A 24,501-nucleotide genomic window follows, 5' to 3' on the forward strand; every position below is an offset into this window, starting at 1 on the left:
TCACTTAATAAGCTCTAGTCAATTTATCCTATACCTTTCTTAGAGCAATATTCTCCTATCTCATTCCTTGACAGAAAAAAAGATCAATCTTGGAACAAGCTCTAAAAAACCCAGAGAACTGGCCAATGAGATGGGTCAGGAGTCTTCTGCAGAGTGTTATGATGGCAAAAGCAGCATAATATGCTCTGAATGACTGGTACTAACATAGTGCATAGTGCCGTCGGGAGACTAATGATCTATTCTCTAAGGATATTAGGCCAAATTGGCTGACCTCAACAATTAAGGGCCCTAATACATGTCCTGAAGATCTTACAGGCTAACCACTAGATACCAAAGAACTAACACTAACAGTGGAGGAAAAAAACACACTGCATCATCTGATTATTAGCTAGAAGCATCCAAATCCAACCAATATCATTTATTACTACATGGTTCCAGTAGAACAGAAGCACTGGGAATATTTCCTTTCCTACTTTCCACATTTAACACGACACTTTGCACAAAAGGCCACTGAGATCAGAACTAATGAAGAGCACAGACAGTAATATATGAAAGTGCTGTGCCAACAGTAAAATCTTATACAACCTGTTATTATTATTATTAATAATACTCTCCCCAGCAAACACTGGCCTCATGTGGAAAACCCTCCATCTTTATGAATATATTCAATATCCAGAGTTAATTTCTTTTGCTTTCCAGAAAGAAAAATATATATACAACAAAAGAAAAAGTTAGGTTTTATCTAGAAATTTAATGATAAACACAGAAAAATATACCACTCAGAGCAAATAAATATGACAAGGACAAAATATATGCTTAATTTAGCATGAAATGGGACATAACATCTCATATATTGAAGACCCAAACAAGTAAAAAGTTTACACACAACAAGAAAAACAAGTAATTATAAAAAATACACTTTCTAAAACAACATTCATCAAAGTAAATAAAACCTTTAAATGCACATGACCTCCTGGTAAATGGTAATTGTTTCACCCAAGGGAAACAAAAACTAGCACCCCCAAAAAAGAGGAAAGAGAGGGTTCAAAGAACATTACAAAAAGATGAGTCATCATAAAGCTTTGAAACTTGGTTTATTATAAAATAACATTTTAAGTATGCTACTTACAGCTCAGTAGTTTGTTATACGAGGAGAAAGTAGTGGAAGAAAAGTAAATAAATGTTACGATAACTTACAATGTCAGGGTATACTTCCTACCACTCTTAACAAAAATAATACGGGACTTAGAAAAACAATAGGAAGGAAAAGAACCACTGGACCTAACCTCTTGCAATAACTATGATTAGACTATTGATTAAGGACTAGTGCTGACTGACCTAAATAGAAAGTAACCAGTACCCTGGATGACTCATGAGAATGTGCATTGTGAACCAAAAAATGTCACTTGTTTCTCCTCCGTTTTCTTGGAGCTTCCCTTCTAGAATGGACCTCTGTTTTCTTCCTGTGTCTCTAATTTACCGAACTAGAAAAATGGCTCTTAAATAAATTTCAAAAATCAATACATATATCTGACTTTTAGATATAGAGGAACATCATTTTTCATAACCACAGAAACACATGTATTTGGGGGTTATATTTGGACCAGTGATTTTTATTTATTTTTTTAAGATTTTATTTACTTGACACAGAGAGAGAGAAAGAGAGAGAGAGAGAGAAAGCACAAGCAGGGGGAGAGGCAGAGGGAGAGGGAGAGGAAGAAGCCGACTTCCCACTGAGCAGAGAGCAGGATTCGACTCAGGGCTCCATCCCAGGATCCTGGGATCATGACCTGAGCCGAAGGTAGACGCTTAACAAACTGAGCCACCCAGGTGCCCCTGGACCAGCAATTTTTAAAACTGTAGTTTCTGATTACCTTTTAAGTTGAACTTAAAATTTAAAAGTCTTAACTATATTTTAGTGGTAACAATGTAATAAAGATTCAGCTTCTGGACTACCAAAAAGACCAAAATAAGAAGATAATTTAAAGACATTGGATGGGCAAAAAAATCAAGTAAGTTATTGGCCTTATTTATCCTATGCCCTCTATTTATAATTTGCTTCTAAACTCTAATGAAGAAAATTATATTCAGTGATAAAAATGCATTAATTCACTGATAGAAAAGCAAGAATATTCTCATGGATGTTCAACTTACTGGAAAAGGTAAATAGACATTCAAGAAATACACTATAAAGATTTCATTATGAAAATTAATATAATTATATTTATTTACATAAATGGTTATAAAAATACATATACGTAAAATAAATATTTTAAATACTGTCATATAATTATGAAAAAATAACCATAAACAAGTTATTTTCCTTTTAGTTTTAAGTGACATATTTTTATTAAAAACTTTAAATTGTTAAAGAAACTAACATTTTAGGTATGACCGAGTAGTTCATTTAGCTGGAAAAACCTTGTTTATATACACATAGCAAAATTTTAAAAAGCAACCAGAAAACTCCTGTCTGCATCAATTCTCCACATTTTTTATAACAAGATATGAACAAACATTTTATAAATAACATTTACTATATACATTCCCAATAAAGAAAATATGTTAAATTTACCAGTGGGTTTCATATTTCCATATGCTCCACCCCAAAACTCTGAGAGGAATTTCTAAATTTGACACTCTGAGTAAGATGGGATTTACTAATACACATTGCATTTTCATAAACTGTAAATTTTATTAAAAGTATTTGATAAAAATTTTAATATATGATCAAAGATAAGAAATCAATATTTGTCTGTTTTGCATTTAATACGGTTAACTCCCTATAAGATTTTAAATACTTTAACAACAGTATGTAAAATGTTCATCACATCACCAGGTAATGTAGCAATCTATAAATGCTTAATAGCCCAAGTGAAATTTAACAAAATAAATGTAATAAAATATTACATATAATAAACACAAAGCTAATCATGAAATCCAATACTAATGGGATTTTTAACTATATATTAAAGACATATTGTAGAAGTATACATAGAAAAACTCTGCAAGTATAAAATCTGCAAAAGAAAAATAAAAAGCAACAATATTCATTTTACTTGACTGCTTCATATAATTATAAAACAATCATCTATTCATAGAAACCATCAAGTAATGTAATTGTTTTCTTCAAAAAGATAACTTGCTTTAAAATTATACTAAAATACACATAAGAAAAAACTTACCATTTTAACCACTTTTAAGTATACATTTCAATGGTAGGAATTAAATACATTCATAATGTTGTGCCACCATCACCATATCCATCTACATAACTTATTTCATCTTGTTAAACTGAAACTATACCAAGTGAACAGTAACTCCCTGCCCCCTTACTCCTCCCAGTCCTCGGCCACCACCATCCTACTTTTAGTCTCTATAATTCTGACTACACTAAATACCTCATGTAAACAGAATCATATATGTCTTTTTATGACTGGCTTATTTCACTTAGCAAAATGTCTTCAAGACTCATACATGCTGAGGCAGACAACAGAATTTTCTCCCTTTTTAAGGCTGAACAATACTCCCTTGTGTATATATATGCCACATTTTGCTTATCTATCATCCAATGAACACTCCACGTTTTAGCTATTGTGAATAATGCTGCTGTAAACATGAGTGTACAAATACTGCTTAGAGACCCTTCTTTTAATTCAAGTATATACTCACAAATGGAGTTGCTGAATCATATGTTAAGTCTACTTTTAATTTTTTGAGAAACCACCATCTCGTTTTCCACTGCAGCTCTACCATTTTCCATTTACCAACAGCACACAAGATTCCAATTTCTCTACGTTCTTACCAACACTTGTTTTCTGGGTTTTTTGATAGTAGCCATCCTAATGGGTATGAAGTTGTACCACACTGTGGTTTTGAGTTGCATTACCATAATGATTAGTAATATCAAGCATCTTTTCATTCATATATCTTCTTTAGAGATATGTCTGTTCAAGTCCACTTTGAATTGGGTTGTTTTTTGTTATTGAGTTTTCGAAGTCTTCTATATATTCTGGATATTAAACCCTTATCAGATTTGCAGATATTTTCCCCCATTCTGTGAGCTGCCTTTTTACTCTGTGGATAGTGTCTTTTGATGCACAAATTATTTTTTTTAATTTTCATAAAGTACAATTTGTCTTTTTTCTTTTGCTAACTGCGCCTTTGGTGTTATATCCAAGAAATCACTGCCAAATCCAATGTCATAAATAAAGCTTTTGCCCTATGTTTTCTTCTAAGAGTTTTATAGTTTTAGGTGTTATATTTAGGTCTTTGGTCCAATTTGAGTTAATTTCTGTATATGGTGGTAGGTAAGGGTCTTACTTCATTCTTTTGCATGTGGATATCCAGTTCTCCCCATGCCATTTGTTGAAAAGACTGTCCTTTCCCTATTGAATGGTCTTTGTATCCTTGTCAAAAATCATTTGACCAGATAGGTAGAGGTTTATTTCTGGGCTTTATGCTCTATTCCATTTGTTTGTATGTCTGACTTTATGCTACTACCACAGTTTTGATTACTATAGCTTTGTAGTAATTTGTCTTTTTAAAAATTATTTTGACCCTTCAGGGTCCCTTGAGATTCCACATAAAATTTAGGATGGGTTTTTCTATTTCTATAAAAACATCATTGGGATTTTGATATGGAATGCACTGAATTTGTAGACTGCTTTGAGTACTAATGACATTAACAATGTTAAGTGTTCTAATCCATGAATACAGCATTTGTTTCATTTTTTTATGTCGTCTTTAAATTTCTTTCAGCGATGTTCTACAGTTTTCATTGTACAAGTCTTTCACCTTCTTGGTGAAGTTAATTTCCTAAGCATTTTATTCTTTTCAATGCTACTGTGAATGTAACTGCTTTTTGTAACTTCCTTTTTTCAGATGGTTGATTGTTCATGTATGGAATTTCTGAGTGTCGACTTTATATCACGCTTCTTTACTGAATTCATTTATTTGTTCTAACAGGTTGGTTTTTGGGGTGGTTTTCTGTTTGTTTGTTTTTTGAGAAATCCATAGGGTTTCCTACTTATAAGATCACATCATCTGCAAACAGAGATAATTTTACTTCCTGTTTCTAATTTGGATGACTTTTCTTTTTCTTGACTAATTGCTCTAGCTAGAACTTCCAGTACTATGTTGAATAGAAGTGGTGAAAGCAGACTTCCTTGCCTTCTTCCTGATCTTAGAGGAAACACTTTCAGTCTTTCGTCATTGAGTATGATGTTCACTGTGAGTTTTTCATAAAAGACTTTTATTAAGTTGAGATAGTTTCCTTCTATTCCTAGTTTGCTGAGTGTTTTATCATGAAAGGATGCTGAATTTTGTCAAATGCTTTCTCTGCATCCATTGAAATGATCATGTATTTTTCTTTTCATTCTGTTGATATTACAGATGCTGATATTACAGATTAAATTGATTAATTTTTGTACATTGAATCATCCTTGCATTCCTGGAATAAATCCCACCTGGTCATCATACATAGGCCTTTTAATATGCTACTGAATTCTGTTTACTAGTATTTTGTTGAGGATTTTCGTGTCAATGTTTATAAGGAATACTGGCCTATAGTTTTCTTGTAGTGCCCTTGGTATCAAGGTAATTCTGGCCTCATAAAATGAGTTAGGAAGCATTCCTCCCTCTTTAATTTTTTTAGGATAAGTCTGAGAATTGAAATTAATTATTCTTTAAATGTTTGGTAGAATTCACCAGTGAAGGCATCAGGTCAAGTGTTTTTCTTGTCAGATTTTTTCATTACTGATTTAATCTCCTTACTAGTTACAGGTCTATTCAGATTTTTTATTTCTTCATGATTTAGTCTTGGTAGGTTTTGTGTTTCTAGGAATTTGTCTAGTTCATCTAGGATATCCAAATTGTTGACATACTGTTGTTCATAGTACTCTTATATAATCCTATTTCTACAAAATTGGTAGTAATGTCCCCATTTTCAATCTTATAATTTAGGCCATCTCTCCTTTTTATTAGTCTATCTAGCTATGACTGTCAATTTTGTTGATCTCTTCAATTTGGCTTCATTAATTTTCTCTATTGTTTTTCTGTTCCCTATATCATTTATCTCTGCTCTAATCTTTAATTTCTTTCCCTCTGCTACCTTTGGGTTTAGTTTGTCCTTCTTTTTCTAGTTTCTTACATTATAAATTTAAGTTGTTGATTTGCAATTTTAATTGAAGTATAGTTGACATACATTATACTACTTTCGGGTGACAACACAGTAATTCAACATTTATACACATTACAAAATGCATTTATACACATTATGAAAGATTTGACATCTCTCTTGATTTTTAATGTAAGCAATTATAGCTATAAATTTCTCCCACTGCACAGATTTTGCTGTCCCATAAGTTTTAGTATGTTGTATTTTTTTCATTCCTAAGTATTTCCTAATTTCCTTTGTGACTTCTTCTTTGATCCATTGGTTGTTTAGGAGTATTTCATTTTGCACAAATTCATGAATTTTCCAGTTACCATATGGTCTATCTTAAAAAATGTCCCACATGCACTTGAGACAGACGTGTATGCTACTGTTAAGTAGAGTGTTCTGCATATATGTTAGATTTAGTTGGCTTACTGTGTTAAGGCCTTTATTTCCTTACTAATATTTTTCTGATTATTCTAGAGACTACCATGAGTGTGGTATTAAAATATCTAGCTATTATTATAACACAATGTTTCTTTTCAATTCTGTCAGGTGTTGCTTCTATATTTTGATGGCCTGACACTAGATGCATAAATATTTATAATCGCTATATTAAACCTTTCTTCTTGCTGTATTAAACCTTTAATTAATATATTTATCAATATATAATGTCTTTTATAATCTAATTAAAATTCTCTTACTACCTCAATTCAATTAAAAATTAAGCTGAGATTTCAGGAAGACTGTTCTTAAAAAAAAACTATCCCATTTTATAATTTACCTGTGTGAATCCAAATTATGAAAAAAAAAAAGACATTGATATTGATTTCAGTTTTGCATGCAACAAAATGCCTCTGTTCCATAATTGATTTTGTAGAAAGTAAATTATATAAAATTTATATTATGCAATGCTGTTTTTATCTGTTTTATATTTGGGATGGATTATTAGAGAGAGAAAAAAGAATTCTGCTGTTAAAAAATTTATGAAAAACGGTATCCTATGGCTACACCATGGTACTTTCTACAGCAGAGAAACATAAAACACAGTTCTTAACGAGGTAACATCAGATGAGCTAAGGGAAAACTCTACAGACTATACCGATTTTCAGAATTCTAAGGCAAAATTTTGTGCCATTATATAATTCACAGATATCTAATGGCATCATGAGAGTAGTATCTGGCATTGTTCACACCAGCTGGAGACCACCAATTATTCATATTTCTCCCTAACACTACAATCAGTGACATTAGGTTGGTAGCTTGAAATGGGCCATAATAGGAACATGTATATCATGAAAATCTGCAAAACAAAATAAATCAAGGTTTTTGTTTTTAAATCTATACCCCACCCTGACTCTCAAACCAGGTATAAAATATTTACCAGTGTAACACTAGAATATTAAACTGCAGAAGGTATTTTGATACAAAGGTCACTTATATTACCTACATAATTTTTTTAAGACAGAAACCTTTTTTTTCAAATAAACAATGGTAAAGTGCAATGTAAAATAAAAGTTTAGTTCAAAGAAACCTATATTTTAAAAAAATAAGGGAGAGGAAATACTGTATCTTGACAGTCCATTCCATCTGAAATTTTAATAGTTCTTCCTTAAAAAAAAAAAAAAAAAATGCATCTCCCGGCAAGAACTCCCGGCAAGATCCTGCCTCTTAGAAAAGTTCCTAATTTTTTCAACAATTTGAGGTCAAATGAAATAAATTAAACTCTTCCTCTCTGTGGCCAATCAGCCTTCAATATTTAAAGAGACAAATCTAGGGTGCCTGGGTGGCTCAGTCCTTAAGCTAAGCGTCTGCCTTTGGCTCAGGTCATGATCCCAGGGTCCTGGGATCGAGCCCCGCATCGGGCTCCCTGCTCAGCGGGAAGCCTGCTTCTCCCTCTTCCACTCCCCCTGCTTGTGTTCCCTCTCTCGCTATCTCTCTCTGTCAAATAAAGATCTTTTATAAATAAATAAATAAATAAATAGACAAAACATACAGTTTCAGGATTTTCATTTCATTTTTTTATCAAATGTTTACTCTACATTAAAGATTATAAAGATTTTCAAATAAAATATTGCTACTGATCTTAAGAAAAATCCATCATGCAGAGCATAATTAATTTTTTTATAAAAAAAATTATCATATCTGGTACCATGACAACTTCAGCAAATCTAGTAATTATGAAATTAATATTAAATGTTAGAATATCAAAATAGAGAAGATAATTATTTTGAATATGCATAAAACCAACCTTACAACCTTAGTCTGATATTTATCATAATTGATTTTGCATCAGTTTAGATACCAGCTCATTTTCCCAGTCCTCCTATCTGTTCCTCACCAGGTTTCTCCAACTACTTCATCAGACCAGGCCTGCCACACTGAGGTTGGAATCACATAAAAGTCTTGAGCCCGAGAAGTGACCTCAGTACCCAAGGGACATTCCTTTTATTTGTGCCTCACGTCTGTCCTCCAGTTAACTTTGACTTTTATTCATTCACTTAAAAATCATTAAAACCCACCATGCTATAGGCCTTGTGCTAGATACTGGAGATATAATGGAAAACAAGAAAAACATGTCCATGACTTCATGAAGGACAGTCCACTGAACAAATAATCTCATAAAATGTTATAATTATAAATTATGATTAATGGTATGAAAGAAAAGTATATGACTCCATGAAAGTGTAACAGGGAGACCTGCCCCCCTTGGAGGCTCAGAAAAAACTTCCCTGAGAAAGTGAAATTTGACTTAAGACCTGAAGGATCATGATGAGGAGAGTTCCAAAGTACAAAGGAAACAGCACTTTTTCAATTCCTAACATGTTGGTTTCACCTTTCCTGAACTTTTATTTCCATCTTTGCTGTCTCTCGGCATTTTTCTCCTGAATTTTATTGTATCTAGCGACCAACTCCAACCCTTCCTATCCCTGTAATAATAACAGCTAATGTTAATATTGAGTTCATATTACTTGGAAGATATCATTCTAAGCAATTTATGTATGTGAACTCATCTAATCCTCACAGTGACCATGAAGTAGGTCACATTTCCTCACTTTACAGATGAAGAATCTGAAGCACAGTCATAAGTTACTTGCCCAAAATTACACAGCTACTGGTACTAGTCCTTGAATGTCCCTCATCTCCCTCATAACCTATCACTCTTACAGAAACCCCACGGCACCAAACTAAACTGGCACTAGTATTTAGGCAAAGAATACCAAGTCTCCTATGCCCTCCAAACTGCTACCATCTTCAACTAGGCAGATCATGCTTTTTCTCTGGTTTTCAAGAAATTATGAATGAAACATTGACCAAGGTGGCCTACACTAAAACATCTCCAAGGAAAAAAAATTTTTTAGAATAAGTAATATTCTTATAAAAAGTTATTCACCAGATTATGAAATAATGAAAACTGGGCTAGGAGAAAGAATTATAATTTATTCAATTCCTTCTGTACCTCCCAAGGAAGAGGAAGATAAGAAAAATTTTTATTTTCTTTTAATCCAAATTTGTAAAACTGTATTTGTTTTGTAACAACATGTAAAAATCATGTTTTGTAAAACATATATTTGCAAAACTAAATTAATATCCACTAAATTGGTTATGATGTAGAAGCAATTCCCAAAATTATTTTCTTTGATAAGCAACTTTTAAATGATAAAAAAAAAAGAAATAACCATTAGATGACCAAGGCCTCATCGAAAACTACATTTAGATATTTTTTAAAATTCTTGTTATGATCAAAAGTTTCATTTGTAAATTCACCATTGAAGGTGATATGAAAAACAGTAATTAAGTGGGTGATTGATACAAGTGAGTGTATGACTCATAGTTTGCAAAGGAAAATAATTTTGGGGAAAAGGCTCAGGAAGAAAAGAAGCAAATAATGGATTCTGGAAGAAATCAAGACCTTTCCTGTCCAAGTACTGTCACCAGTTTTTATTACTGGAAGATTAAGGGAATAGTGAATAAAGCTGTCTGCCAGACAGCAGAAAAGGTAAGAAATAACATTGTCTCTAAATGTACCTCACATGAAAGTTTTCAGAAAGAACATTTATAAAATTAAACTTTCTATAAAAAGTTACTAGAAAACCCAACTCGAATCAGAACAATGGAAATGTCAAAATAAACCAACATTATATTTGTCAGAAACTTGAACAAAATGAAACGTCAGGATAGGTCGTTGTAAAATCGTCTAATTTTATTCCACCTGGTTTTAGAACAAAGGCAGATCCAATGCTAATTTATAGGAGATTTTGTAGGGCTTGGTTTGTTTTTGTTTGGCTCTTTTTCTACTTCAAGGTTAATGTTAAGATAAATATTTAGTTTTTGCTACTAGGGTTCAAAAAATTTATACAATGAGCTTTAGTTTCTGGTTCCAGAGGTCAAATTCAAGCCACTGAATTCAAATTGTTCCACTTTTTTACTAATTGTCCCTCCCCTCTCATATATATCTCAATTACATCATATATATATTTATATGTACTTTTCTTTTTAGGCTCACATTTAGGTATGGGTATTAATTGTTATCCATGCATTATGAATCTTTATAGAAAATGAAGAGAATTTCATTTTAATTAAGTTATATTTAACAAGAAGTTTTATCCAATTTAGTATTTTATTTACATTTTCATGTATATTTTAGAGTCCTTACTACATGACAACACTGAGCTAGATGTACACATAATCTAATTTAAGAATACTGGGCTTATCTTGTTATATATATATATACTGCCTACAGATAAGGTAAACGAATATTTTTGTGATGAAGCAACCTAAGTCATATCACTGACAGCTTTCATATGAGCAACATCCAGCCATTCCAGCATACTTATGCATATAGCTTAGAACTTAGTTCATGAAAACTGTCTGATCCGGCTTAAAGAAGTCTCAAAAAAAAATTAAAGGCTGTGTATGTCCGTGTATGCACACAAATGTGTGTTAGATGACTGACTCAAACCTAGGCAGTCCAATTATAAAATCTTTGCTCTTGACCACTAAGCCACTATATCCTGGAAAAGAAGAAAGGTGCGACTTTTAGAATGAAAATAACTGATTTAGGTAATAATAGTACTTCTAAAATAAGAAACCATATTTCTGAAGTCAGTACACTAAGTATCAGCATTAAGTTATAAAAACACACTTGATGAAAATTTGCTATGATAATGATTTTTTTTTCCTTTTGTAAATGTGCTTAATTTCCAGAAAATTTCTAGCTTTGTCTTTTGGGATATTATATCACCTAACATTTCTGTAATCTCTTTATAGAGTTTAAAGCATTTTTGTATCTAAAACTTTATATAATCCTGCCAGCAACACTAAATAAGGCAAGTATGATGGTTAATTGGATATGTCAACTTTGCTGGGCCACAGTGCCCAGATATTTCGTCAAACATTATTGTATATGTTTCTGTGAAAGTTTTCTTTTTTAGATGAGATTAAAATTTGAATTACTATACTGAGTAAAGCAGATTACCCTCCATAATGTGGGTGGGCCCCATCCAATTAGTGAAAAGCCTTTATGGAACAAAGACTGACCTCCTTGGAACAAGAAGGAGTTCTGCCAGCAGATTGCTTTTGGCCTCAAACTGCAATTCTTAGCTTGGTCTCCAGCCTGCCAGCCTACTGTGCACATTTTGGACTTACCACCTCTCTTTGAGATTCAATTCCTTGAAATCAATCATTCAATCTCTGCTCCTCCCCGTATGTGTGTATGTGTGTATACACATATGTATACACACATACACATACACACACACACACACACACACACACACACGTATCCTGTTGGTTCTCTGAAGAACTCTGAATCAGAGAGCAAGGTAGTTAAAAAGTAACAAAACAAGGAACAGGAATTCAGATCCTCACTTTTGTCTCTAGTCATTCCTGAAAAGATACCAAAATTACCAAGAATCTATGCTAGAACTCAGTTTTCATATCCAAACCACTCAGACAATGTCATGTTCTTTTTCTTTTAAAACTATTATTTGACAAAACTAATCAACTCTGGAAAACGCTATGGCAGATCCTCAAAAAGTTAAGCATAGTCACCCATATGACCCAGCAATTCCACTCCTAGGTATATACCCGAGAAGTTAAAACATATGTCCACACAAAAACTTGTACATGAATGTTCATAACAGCATTATTCATAGCAGCCAAAAAGTAGAAACACAATTGCCATCAATTGGTGAATGCGTAATGAGGATGTCCATAAATGCCGTAGTTCAGGGAAAAAAGAAATGAAGTACAGACACATGCTACAACTTGGATGAATCTTGAAAACATGCTAAGTAATACAAAGCAAATGCAAAAGTGCACATATAATATGAAGCCATTTATATGAAATGGCCAGATTAGGAAACTCCACACAGACAAAAAATAAAGATTAATAGTTGTCAGGGGCAAGAGGAAGGGGGTCAATGCAGAGTGAATGCTAATGGAATATAGGAATCCCTATTGGAGTGATGAAATGCTCCTGAATTAGATAGTAATGATTGTAAAACCTTGTGAATATACTAAAAACCACTGAATTGTACACTTTAAAATTGTAAATATTAAGAAAAGTGAATATCTCAATTTGAAAAGTGTTAAAAAACAGTAACACTAATCAACTTACCTGGCCTTTTTGTGGTGCCAAACAACGAACAACTTCATCCACCATTACCGGAATATGTAATTTAGTCATGGCTTCAAAATCTCTATCTTGAGATCTGTGTATCTCCTGAGTTCCAGTTTGATCTGTTTGCATCTGGGCTTCATATTCATTATATCTTTGTGTTGTATCATGTATTTTTTTTGGCCAGACACCTAAATTAAATATGCCAGATTCCAACCAGCATGAAAGAAATTCTTTATAGATCCTACAAAAATATGGGTATCGAAGCATTCTGTAGGTCAACAAATCTAGAAAAAAAATTAAAAATATCATGATTGTTGATTTTTAAAATACATAATTTTATATAACTTTTTAATATGGCCTGATAAGCTCTAAAACCATTAACATTTTAATGATCAGGAATATAAAAATTGATTATTAAGTCATCATTTTTTGGAAATATACTTTTCTAACTTTAATTAACTAAAGAATGGATTCAGTGCATTAGAATTATTTATTTGGAAAAGTTATCTGGCGGGGGGGGCTGGGGGATGGGGTAACAAGGTGATAGGCATTAAGGAGGGAATGTGATGTATTGAGCACTTGTGAGCAGTTGTGATGTATATACAACTGATGAATCAATGAACTCTACCTCTGAAACTAATAATACACTATATGTTAATTAACTGAATTTAAATTTAAAAATAGCTATCTGGATGATTAAAGGGATTACGAATATTATCCTATTTCAGGTTCAGGCGGTCTTTTATTTTAAGCTCTTCTATTTGTTTTTCTCATGTTAAAGCTTCATCTTCAGTTTAACTTTGTTTGAAAAATTGTCCCTGGAAAAAGATATGCATGTTTATCCAAAAAGAAATGAAGGTAAAAATCAGTTTGTAAAAATCTTGCAGACCGGTTATGAATATTCTCTGACGAGATTATCTCACCATGGCCTCTATCAGTAAAGCATGTTCCAATTTAAATTATAACTTTATAAACACTCAACTGAGCATACTTTGGCATGCTTTGTGTGTCCCCTGCCCCCCCCAAAACAAGCAAATAATTAATACATTCCTTAACTTTCTCATGCTTGTTCTTGATTCTACAATCTGTAACTGTTTCAAATGCAGAGGAAAAAGTATTTATGAAATATAGTAACAGAAAACCTTTTGGAAACACTATGCTTTTTATATATTAGATTTTAAGCAATGTTTTTAATACTACTACAGTAAATACCAAGTTAACACTCTTCTTCCTTCCTTATAGATTAGTTATTTAAGAATAAGACCCACATCTTTATATCCACAAAAGCAGATGCACACTAGGTGCTTCATAAGTGTTTTCTGAAGGGAAAAAAAAAAATGAATGGATGGATGGGCAAACTCTAGATTCTACAGAATATTTTTATCAAAACTTACTTTAGGAAATTTCACCTGCCTGACTGTACCAAAAACCACATTCTCAAAATGCTTCAAGAAACATAAATATCTCCCCCACCAAAAAAAGAAACATAAATATCCTGCTTAAATATGCTTTCCCTTCCTTTTGCAATAGAAATGAAAAATGTTGAAAAGTTGATCACATGTAATGACTAGAAAAGAAATACATTTATATTATATAAATATAATATATAAACCAACAAAATGTTACCTTAAGGAAATGCCAACTTTACCTAAGACATAATCCACAGAATTATGTGGCAAATGTGACACAGGAAAAATATAGGGAAAAAAAAGACTGGAAGTGTTTAAATAATATTTTGGATGTTCACTGGTGACAAGTTAGCCAAATTATTAATTGTGCCTCGTGTTTTTCAGAAAGCTTATACAAAGTAAACCCAACTACCCTCTAACCTAGTGTTTGTAACATTTTTCAAAATAAAAGTTAACATTTACTGGACACTTACCAAACACTACTAAACTCATTCAATCCTTATCACACCTCCTAGAGGTAGGTAGTATTATTTCTATTTTACAGATGAGGAAAACAGAGAAGTAATTTGCCAAAAGGTCATATACCTAGAGAGCTATAAGGCTAGAACTGTAATTCCAACATTCTATCCCCAGAGCCTAAATCTTATCTTAGCCTCTATGCTACAAACATAGACTACTGGCTCTGTTTAATGCACCCATGTAATTGAATGGTACTTTAATTACATTGACTATATATTTGTACTATCTCATGAATTAGATTCTTTTTCTGTAAAGAACCAATATCCTATTACTTGGTCCTACTCCATTTGGAAATACAGTGTAACAGGGACATGCAATGTATAGGCGTAAATAGTGGAATGTGGAATATTTAAGCAGTCTACACTGTGTGTCCAGATATAAATATGTGAATCAATTCCAATACAGGAATCAAAACCACATAGGAAAAAGCAAGTAGAACAGATGGGGGGGGGGAATGCTTCTTTTGCTAGCATTTAACTCTTTTCTTCTGCATTCAATTTCTATGTATTTACTCAACTTTGTTCCAGGTACAAAGCTTAAAGATTTTATTATGCACCAACTGGCTAGTAACGTGGGTCAACATGGAGAAACGATTTCAATAATTTTCCTCTTTGGTTGTTTCCTGAATACCTCCCTAAGAATGGAAAGGGGCAAGCTCTATATTAGGGAGTTCCATCCCTTTAGGCAGCCCGGTCTCCTACCAGATAACCCAGAGCACTCCTGCAGCTGGCTCCGAACCGAGCACCCTAAATGATTTAAGTAGTTTAAGTTTCCTCCGGTCACAAGAAAGAAGCGGGGAGTCGGGAAACCTGACCGCTAGAGCCAACTCCGTGGTTTCCCTAGGTAAATCATTTAACTTTGCCAGCAAAGTTCAGTTTAAGCTGTTGAATCCAGGGAACTGGCCAGGTTACCCTTTCAATTGTGGGAACACGAAGGTGAGTGATACCTTTCAAAGCTACTTCCTCAACGGTGCTACCAATTACCATCACTGCACTTAGCCTTCCCTCCAGAGAAAACCGTTTGGAAAATTTAATTCCTAAGGCCAAAAACCCAGCCTGGAAGCTGGCAGCCGAGTGCACAGAAAGTGAAAGAGGTTCTAAAGTTAAGGAAGAATGCATCCTTTTGCTTAAGAATTATACTCGGAAGAAGGAAAACTGTTTACAAACTTCTGAGCTCAGATGAATGAGAGTTGAGGAGAGGAAGCGGGAGCAGGAGCGTGTTTTCTTTGTCCTGGGCGAATCCGGCGACCTCTGGAAGTTCCCCCAAAGGCATGGGGTGGGCTCCAAAAGAGCTCCCGGGTCTCGGCCACCTTCTCCTCACCTGAGGCACGAAGAATTCTCAGTTGGCTTCTAATTCGGGCCAGCGACGACCACTACGGTGCCAGAGAACGTGAATCTGCCGCACGTCTAGGTCCCAACCTTGGGGGAAACTTGCAAGGACGGACAGATTGGCCCCACGTCCGCCCCAACAACACAAAACCGTCTGCCTTTCGTTCCGCTGTTTCCAGGACCCAGCTGACAAAAGGTGTTGCCGGCACTGGGGGTTTCAAATAGTGTTCCTGGAAGGGACAGGAATAAGAACCTACTGCTGCCAGGTTTAAATTTACTTTTACGTGTTTTTTGTTTTGTTTTGTTTTGTTTTGTTTTGTTTTTAATGTCTGAGTCAAGTTTAAATCTAACTTTCCATTTCATCCTTAATCTCCACTGTTTGGTTTATTATGAAGCTATGTTAAATTTCTGTGTTCTATTATAACACAGCCATTAGTTATACTCCAATTTCTAACAAAAGGTGGGAATTTCTGTCTCCTTCAGCACTACATGTTTTTAAGATTTTGGTTCTTTTTCCTTCATTTCGTTCCAAAATACACCAGTCTCTTATACTTTGTTATATTCCTTAATGTTTCGCCAAACTAAACAGAAGACAGCTGGCACAGCGATGGCATTGATTTTAACATTAAAGGTTCTTTGCTTTAACTATACTGTTAGGAATATGGACCTCATCATCTGAACGTGCTAAAGGGCAAGTGTAAGAATTTAAAGTTAAATGTAAAATAAGCACTTAGATTAGGTGTGGAAACACCTGTTACCAAGCCTTACCATGTGGGTGTCAAAAAAGATATCTAAAACACTTCTTATTCACCATCAATGCAATTTTACAAGAAATTGGCTTTTAAAAAATGCCTGTTTTCATAATAGACTAAGAAAGCATCTTAATATCACTTAATTTAGAAAGTATTTCTGAGACAAAGTCCTCAATTCTGAATTGGCTGGTTTGTACAGTTAATAATAATTTAGGGATTTTCTGAAAACTTCAGTTTTTTTTCTTCAGTAAAATAAATTGTGCCTACATCTCATGGACTTTTTTGAGAATTAAATGAAATAACATATATAAGTTAACAAAATGCCTGGGACACCAATGGTAAAGTACTATAGAGTGAGTGCATATTTTAAATAAAATAAAAAGGCTTCTCAATTTTATTATCAAACCCAGCACCACACAAATAACTATTGCATTAGTTAAGATATATGTAATATAGCCAGCAATTAGTGTCTTTATTGATGCTCTATCCAGAGTTCAGAAACAATCATATAACATGAATCATATACAATACAGTGCTTCTGATTTTCTTCAATAGGAAATAAATGTCCATATTACGGAGGTTTTCATATATTATTTCACTTGTAATACTCCGCAATGTGTTGTGCCATCCTATTTATTATGGGGATAAGCTTCATGTAAGAATATAAACTCCAAGAGGGCAGGGATTTTTACTTATGGTATTATGTCCCAAAAGTCTACAATCAGAAATTGCTGAATGAATACAATAATGTTAATATAAAGAATAACAATGACATTCAGATCACACTATTCAAAATATCCTGACAAAGATGGCTTAGCAAACATTTCCCATTTTTTTCTGGTATTTTTTTCTTATTAAAGCATACATTCTGAAATATCTACAATCTAAGACTTACAAAACCACTGCATCCAATAATGAACTAGGACAATAAATTTAAATGAATTTATTTTGTAAAGTCATCATCAGAAAGAAAGGTAAAAACAACAAAACACCAAATAGTTTCAGTCAGCAATAAAGGGAGTAGGCCTGGGAGTACTGAGAAATGAAGACTGGGGCCTCAAACCAAAAGCCCTGGACTTTCAATTAATTGAAACACTGACCCCAGTTCGATCCAGTGAAAGTGGCTAAAAGGAACAGGTCCCTACACCTACCAGAGCATGGGACCCGCACCTTGGAGACCTCACTACTAAATAAAGAAAAGAATATAAACATTCAGAACCCATTCACCCACACCCAATAGGCTCCACCTCTCCCACAAGCAGACGGCACAAGCCAACCCCTGCCCTCTCCCGTCTCACTCACACCCTGAACCCTGGGACGCGGCCATGCGCCCGCGGGTCTGGAGGTGGCCTGATGATCCCAGATGGCTACCTCCCACCGGCAGCTGAGGCCTAGCCCCGCCCACCTCGGCCGACGCCTCCGGAAACAGCCGTGCGCGTTGCCCTGGCGACGCGCAGCAAGGCCACGAGCTGCGCGGCTGAGACTCCTGGCGCCAAGCGGCAGCGCGCCACGGCAACGTCCGACGTGATGGCGTAACGAAGACGGCAGCCAATGAAACGCGGTGCTGAAAAAGCTGGCTTGGGTTTGAATCTTGTGGCTGAGTTTGAATCGTGGAGAGGCGGCCGTCGTAGTGAAGTGTCGTGGTAATCTTTGCTGGACCTGAGGTGAGTGAGAGGCACGCGAGGAGAAACCTCTCGTCTCCAGACGCTTCTTTTGTTGACCTATCTCGCTGGAAGCGGAAGGCTTCTGGGGCCGCCTGAGGAGTAGAGGACGGGATGGGCTTGTTGACAAATGCGGAAGGGTTAAGTAGTGGGTGTGTGTGTGCGGGGGTGAGGGTAGTTAGGGTCCCTGGGGAGAAAGTGAAAGGAAGAAGGAACTCGAGAACCCGCTAGAGCAGAACTCTGCCTGATCAGGAGCCCTTGACTGCTCATCAGGAAGGGCAGAAATCTACTGCCTTAAATCCTGAGGAAGTCGGACGTTTTAAAAGGCATCCTGGCCCCTTTCCCAGACTGGCAGAGCACTTTCATTGCCCTGCACCTTACAGTGTAAAGTTCATTCCGCACTCCTAATCAGAGTGTTTTGTTTCAGATACAGATGTAAATGTAACTCTGGGCTTAACTATCGAATAAGGAGTTTTGCTTCTCCAACTTAAAAACTTTTTGTCCTGCAAGGTTCTGCTGTGAGCCTGGCAAAGTTCGGTCAGGAACCTCCTCTGAGTCCCAGTTGTAGCATCAAGACAAGACTTGCCAGCACTGCCTAGCGGGATTGCCAAGAATGGTATGGAAGCGATACTGCTTGGCAAAGTGCTTTGCGAATGAAAGGTCCTCTTGAACCTTGAGAATAAGCCTTTATACTGTCTGTTCTTAGTTTCTGCAAGACTCTTTTAGGAGCTCATTAGGCACTCAGTTAACAGAGATCAAGGCTAACTGCTGTTTATGAAAAGAAGTTACTTGACCGGAATTCAATAATTTTGTTGTATAATACATAGTTTAGGTTAAAAAAAAAAAAGCTATTAACTATCAAGTAGAATGTATTAAGCATTCTACAGGTTTTAGTTGGTAGTTGTTATTCTACTACCTTCAGCACTCCGCCTTGGATTTTGGAAAGTATTTATGAACTTTGGCGCTAGAGAATATAAGAACCAAAGGCAAGATAGTGTCTGTTACTAAGTTTCTGTTACCTTGTAAGAATTCTCTGTTTCAGTAAACAAAGATTATCTTGCCTTCAACAGTAATAAATTAATCTCTTCTGTTACTGAACAAGTATTTGAAGTACATAAAATTTTCACTTTAAAAGTGCATCTTGTCAAAGTGCACTGATACCTTGAATCGATGAAGGTACCCAACAAAATCACGTTTGTGCTGTCAACTCTATGAAATGTAGGAGGAAAAAAATAGCCGAGATGTTAGTGCCGCCCTTCACTGCATTTGAAATTTCTTTCTTAATGTGATGTTTTTAACTAGTAGAAGCACTGGCTCTAACACTAAAGTTAGTTCCAAGGACAGGTGTAAGTTGCATAGAGACAATAAAAGGTAGTGTGTGGAGGATAGTTCCTGCTCCTAAAAAGTGTTTGTTGAACCTGAATCTAATTCAGATTTAAGCTTGAATTTAAGAAATAATTTAGAATTGTATGACTCCACATTCAAAATAATTCATGCAGCATTTCTGTTCCTTTGTTTGAAAATATTCTGTTCTTATTCCAGTGGAGCGTTGTTCTTCAGGAACATGGGCTTTGGATTTAGACCTGAGTCTACATTCTGGCTCCTCACTTACTAGTTATGTCATCTTGGAAAAATTACTTATCCTAAACTAACTGTCTGTTTTTGTAAAATGGAGACTATTATAGAATATACCGTATATGATTATTTAAGGATTGAAAGAGATGATGAATGGTAACTGGGTTTTGTTTTGTTTTGTTTTTTAAAGATTTTATTTATTTGACAGAGACATAGCGAGAGAAGGAACACAAGCAGGGGGAGCGGGAAAGGGAGAAACAGGCTTCCCGCTGAGCAGGGAGCCCGATGTGGGCTCGATCCCAGGACCCCAGGATCATGACCCAAGCCGAAGGCAGACGCTTAACGACTGAGCCACCCAGGCGCCCCAAGATGTTTACCATAATGTCTGACATACACAGCATGCTCAAATGATAATCGTTTTTGTTCATTAGTAGTAGTTATGACCTTATTGACCTAATTTAAGAGTTCTCAATTAATAGTGTATTTGCTGAGAATAGATAACTGTTTGATATCCCACAAGCAGAGAGAAATCATACTTTCACTTTTATTTCAATATTCATTCAAGAGCTCCTCTCCTGGGCCCTGAAGTTTTTATCAAAAATAGGCAAATATATATTTTTAACTTCTATGAGAACATTTCTGGAGACTATATATTTACAACCAAAAGAGTAGTGATTTAAATACTTCAGCTTTACATCCAGTTAGTCTGAGTTCAAATCCCATGTCTTGTGCTTCCAATAGTGTGACTTTAGCCAATTAACTTAATCTATATTGTAGTTATCCCTCTGTAAAATAGAAATGATTATAAATGCCTATATCATAGGATTGTTATGGGGATTAAATAAGAAGTATGTAAATTGCTTAGCAATTTCTATTTGTATACTAAGTGTTCATTAGAAAGTATTCTATAAATACAACATTATTAAATGAAGGATTGTACTTACGGTAAATTTTAATACTTTTTTGTTTTGTTTTTGAAAGGAAAATAACTAGTCTTGTTTAAAATCCAAATGATACAAAAGGATATACAATAGAAAGTAAGCCTGCCTGTCACCCATACCTTCATATTTCCCCACCATGGGGCAACTGATGCTATCAATTTCTTGTGTTCCTTTCCTAAAAGAGCCCATACATATAAAAATATGTATGTCTTTTAAAATACAAATGGTTCTATGCCAAGTCTGCTATTTTGCACTTGTTTTGCATATGTATCTTGAAAATCAGCATTAGTTCATTCATTCACTTATTGAACAAGTATGTACTAACTGAGTCCTAAATATTGAACAAGCCCTGTTCAAGGTTCTGGGGTACAGATGTAGTCCATATTCTCATAGTGTTTATATTCCAGAGGGGAAACAAGCAATAAATATGTAACCAAATGATACATATTTTCCAATTAGTCTAGATGCTAAGAAGAAAAATAAAGCTGGTAAGGGATGGAAGAGGAAAGAGCAGGGTGACACTCTTTTGAATGGAATCTTTAGGGAAAGCCTCTGTGAGGTGATATTTGGACAGAGATGTGAATAACGAACTGAGAGATTAAGATTTGCAAATATCTGAAGGTAGTGCCTTCCAGGCAAAGAAGAGAAAGTGCAAGGCCATGAGGTTAGAACAAGACGGAATGTTTTAGGAACACTAAGAAGGACAGTGTGACTGAAGCAGAATAATCAAGAGGGAGGATACCATTTGAAAAAGACATCAGAGAGGTAGATGGGGCCAGATGTAGAACCTACTAGACATGCTAGGGAGTTTGCATTTTATTCTTATGCAGGAAGTCATTGGAGAGTTTGGAGCTGGGGAATAACATGAGATACATAACATGATCTGATTGCTCTTGAAGAAGGCATCTACATGCAATCAATTAAATAAAATTTATTGTACTTGCATATAATTGGGCGTGAATCTTTAAGTTGATTGGCTTATATTTATCTTGGGTGAACAGTACCTGCTTATATTATAAGTTTAGAATTTGCCTCTTCAACTTGGTTTATATTATCTTGCAGTTATTGAAGAGAATTAGGTTTTTAACACTTCTTTATTAAATATAGCGGAGGAATGAGCTTTTCTATGTAAGTGAATATTCCAGAAAATTAAATGTTACCCTTACTAAGTGACATGGTGTTTTAACCACCCTCAGTGATTATTATAAAACATGATCTTTCCACTTTCCTAATTTTGTAAACCAGAACCGGGCGCATTAGGAATATAACGATAAAGACATACAGTCCCATTAGCTGTTATTTCTTGTCACTTTCTTATACTCTTTTCCAATCACATGTAATAATCATAAAATATTAGAGCTAGAAACGGACCTTAGGTATCATAGGGTCCAATCCTATCACTTTATAGATTAGCAACTAAAGCGCCTTCTTTAGCTTCTTCATTGTTCTCTTTTATATTCTATTTTCTCTAGACAGATACCTTCCTATTACAATGAACAGTGGTGTTGGAACTATTTTATCTTTAATGTTTTAGTCCCACCAACAAAATCTTACTAGCTTACTCTTGATTCTATTCAACAAATACAATTAGGAATAGATATGTCAAAATTGGTCAGAGGCTGTGATACTATCTTCTGAACAGTCATCTGAACAGAATTTTTTTTTTTTAAGATTTTATTTTTAAGTAATCTCTACACCCATCTTGGTGCTTGAACTTGCAACCCCAAGATCAAAAGTCGCGTGTTCTACCCACTGAGCCAGCCAGGTGTGCCTGAAAAGAATTTTTGAATCAACACGTTATTACATAGGTAACAATACTTTGGCTTTTCTGTTGCTGCTTCTTAGTAAACATGGTCAAAGAATTTACTTTCTGTGTGCCTTATTCAGCATCAACTAGATATCCATCTCTTTTACTTGGCCATGTTAGGAAAGAAAACTGGCATTATGTATTAATGTAGGGAAAATTTCATTAATCCCTGAAGACATCAGTATATTTGAACATAGACTGATTTTTTACATTTTGGTGATCCTGTTGACCTTAGGTATTTTTATTAAGAAAATTATTTTCACTCATTTGTTTTGAAAAAGTCCAGAAATGTGTGATACTTTAAAAAAGATTGATGTCTTTCTTAAAATCTGTAACAAGCTGTAAAACAAAGTTGTATAGAGCTGGAATTTTAACCTAAGGTATCTGGCTCCAACATCTAACAGTTAGCATCTTGATTTGATTATTTAATTAATTGACAAGAGATCCCATCCAACCTTGAGATTCTAAGGTCTATTTCAAAAAATCACCTGTTGTCTTCTTATGCTTATTTAACTATTTCATTTGTGTGTATTTTATCTATCATTGGGGGTGAAAAGCATTCTTCAGTATTCCTAAGAGGTTTTAAAAGTGTGTATAGAGATCAGTTTTTGGTATCACAAGGAATGTGGGATGCCACTAGGCTAAAGTAGAGTTCAGAAATGCTAAACATCCTCTAATACATGTAACAGTTCCAAACAAGGAAGAATTATCCTACCCAAAGTGCCATCATGAGCCCACTGGGAAACACTAAAAAGATGAGCCAGTGTCTTTGGCAAGAAGAGACAGGAATGGGATAGACAGGGACGAGAACTGACATTTACTGAATGCCTCAATACACTTAATACTTGTTATCTTTTAGCCTTCACAGTGCTTTGAGGTTTCTTTTACACAAATGAGAAACTGAGACTCAGTGAGGTTAAGGAAGTTGTCCAAGGTAATAGAAGTGAGGTATAAGTGCTATGTGGAACTTGGTTAGACAGAAGTTCAAGGATGAAGAAAGAGCAGAGTAGTAATTCATCTGGGACCTGACTTAGAATCCAAATGACCATCCTTCCCTCTTCAGTGTTCTATTTTTGGGGAAGGACAGAGTCTAAAAGGAGTGCCGTGCCCAGTGTCTCCTGCTTTTAGATTACTTTGGCTTTATTTGATTTTTTTCCAAAAGTATGTGGTTTTATGACATATTTTAGCTTCTTTGTTGTTATTTATCCCATTTAAAAAAACAAAATATCTTTTTTAACCTTTCTTCCCCCTCCACCATACCATTTCTTTGCTCATTTTTGCAGTAGTATTTCCTGTATTTACTGAGTCTTCTCTCATTCAGATTTTTGTCCCACCATTCCCCCAAAACCGTTCTCGTTGGCTTCTGTGTTACTAAATCCCAGGATTACTTCTTAGTGTGTACTTTACCTGTTAGCAGTATTTAACACAATTGATCAACCTGTTCTCCTTGATTTAAAGATTCCCCAAAATCTTAATGCCATTTGAAGCATTAAGACTCTGAGGACAGACTTTACTTTTTTAATTTGGGTTCCAACTGCCTTGACATTTCCACCTGGATGTCTATTAAAAGTCTCAAATTCAAGAAGGCTAGATCTTCCAACACTCAGGCCAAGAACTTTGGAGTTATTCTTGAATCCTGTCCGTCTCTCATACTCCACATCTATTAGGAGAATCTATTATCTTTACCTTCAGAATGTTTCCAGAATCTGACTACCAAATTGTTCTGA

General features: G+C 34.8%; 2 protein-coding genes across 6 annotated transcripts in view; one reads left to right on the plus strand and one right to left on the minus strand.

Moving 5' to 3' along the window:
* The window catches only part of METTL15 (methyltransferase 15, mitochondrial 12S rRNA N4-cytidine), a 203,686-nt gene extending 185,415 nt beyond the window's left edge, over positions 1-18,271 (minus strand). For 2 of the 4 annotated variants that reach the window (XM_025879237.2, XM_073904831.1), the window contains exons 1-2: positions 15,877-16,024; positions 12,780-13,066 (exon numbers count right to left, since the gene is read on the minus strand). In XM_025879237.2, the coding sequence (XP_025735022.1) occupies positions 12,780-13,066; positions 15,877-15,982 (393 nt within the window). In that variant the 5' untranslated portion in view covers positions 15,983-16,024. The other 2 variants (XM_073904830.1, XM_025879238.2) reach the window with 2 other exon arrangements.
* A 77-nt stretch (positions 18,272-18,348) lies between these two features.
* Positions 18,349-24,501, plus strand: part of KIF18A (kinesin family member 18A) — an 80,191-nt gene continuing 74,038 nt past the window's right edge. Inside the window, exon 1 of one of the 2 annotated variants that reach the window (XM_025879421.2) lies at positions 18,349-18,454. The gene's annotated coding sequence lies outside the window, so the exon portion shown is untranslated. Of the gene's footprint in view, positions 18,455-18,556; positions 18,592-24,501 lie in introns of those variants that run through there. The other variant, XM_073904829.1, reaches the window with a different exon arrangement.

The sequence above is a fragment of the Callorhinus ursinus genome, unplaced genomic scaffold (genome assembly GCF_003265705.2).
Source record: "Callorhinus ursinus isolate GAN/ISIS: 27379988/994484 unplaced genomic scaffold, GSC_fseal_2.0 scaffold21, whole genome shotgun sequence".
Lineage (NCBI taxonomy): Eukaryota > Metazoa > Chordata > Mammalia > Carnivora > Otariidae > Callorhinus > Callorhinus ursinus.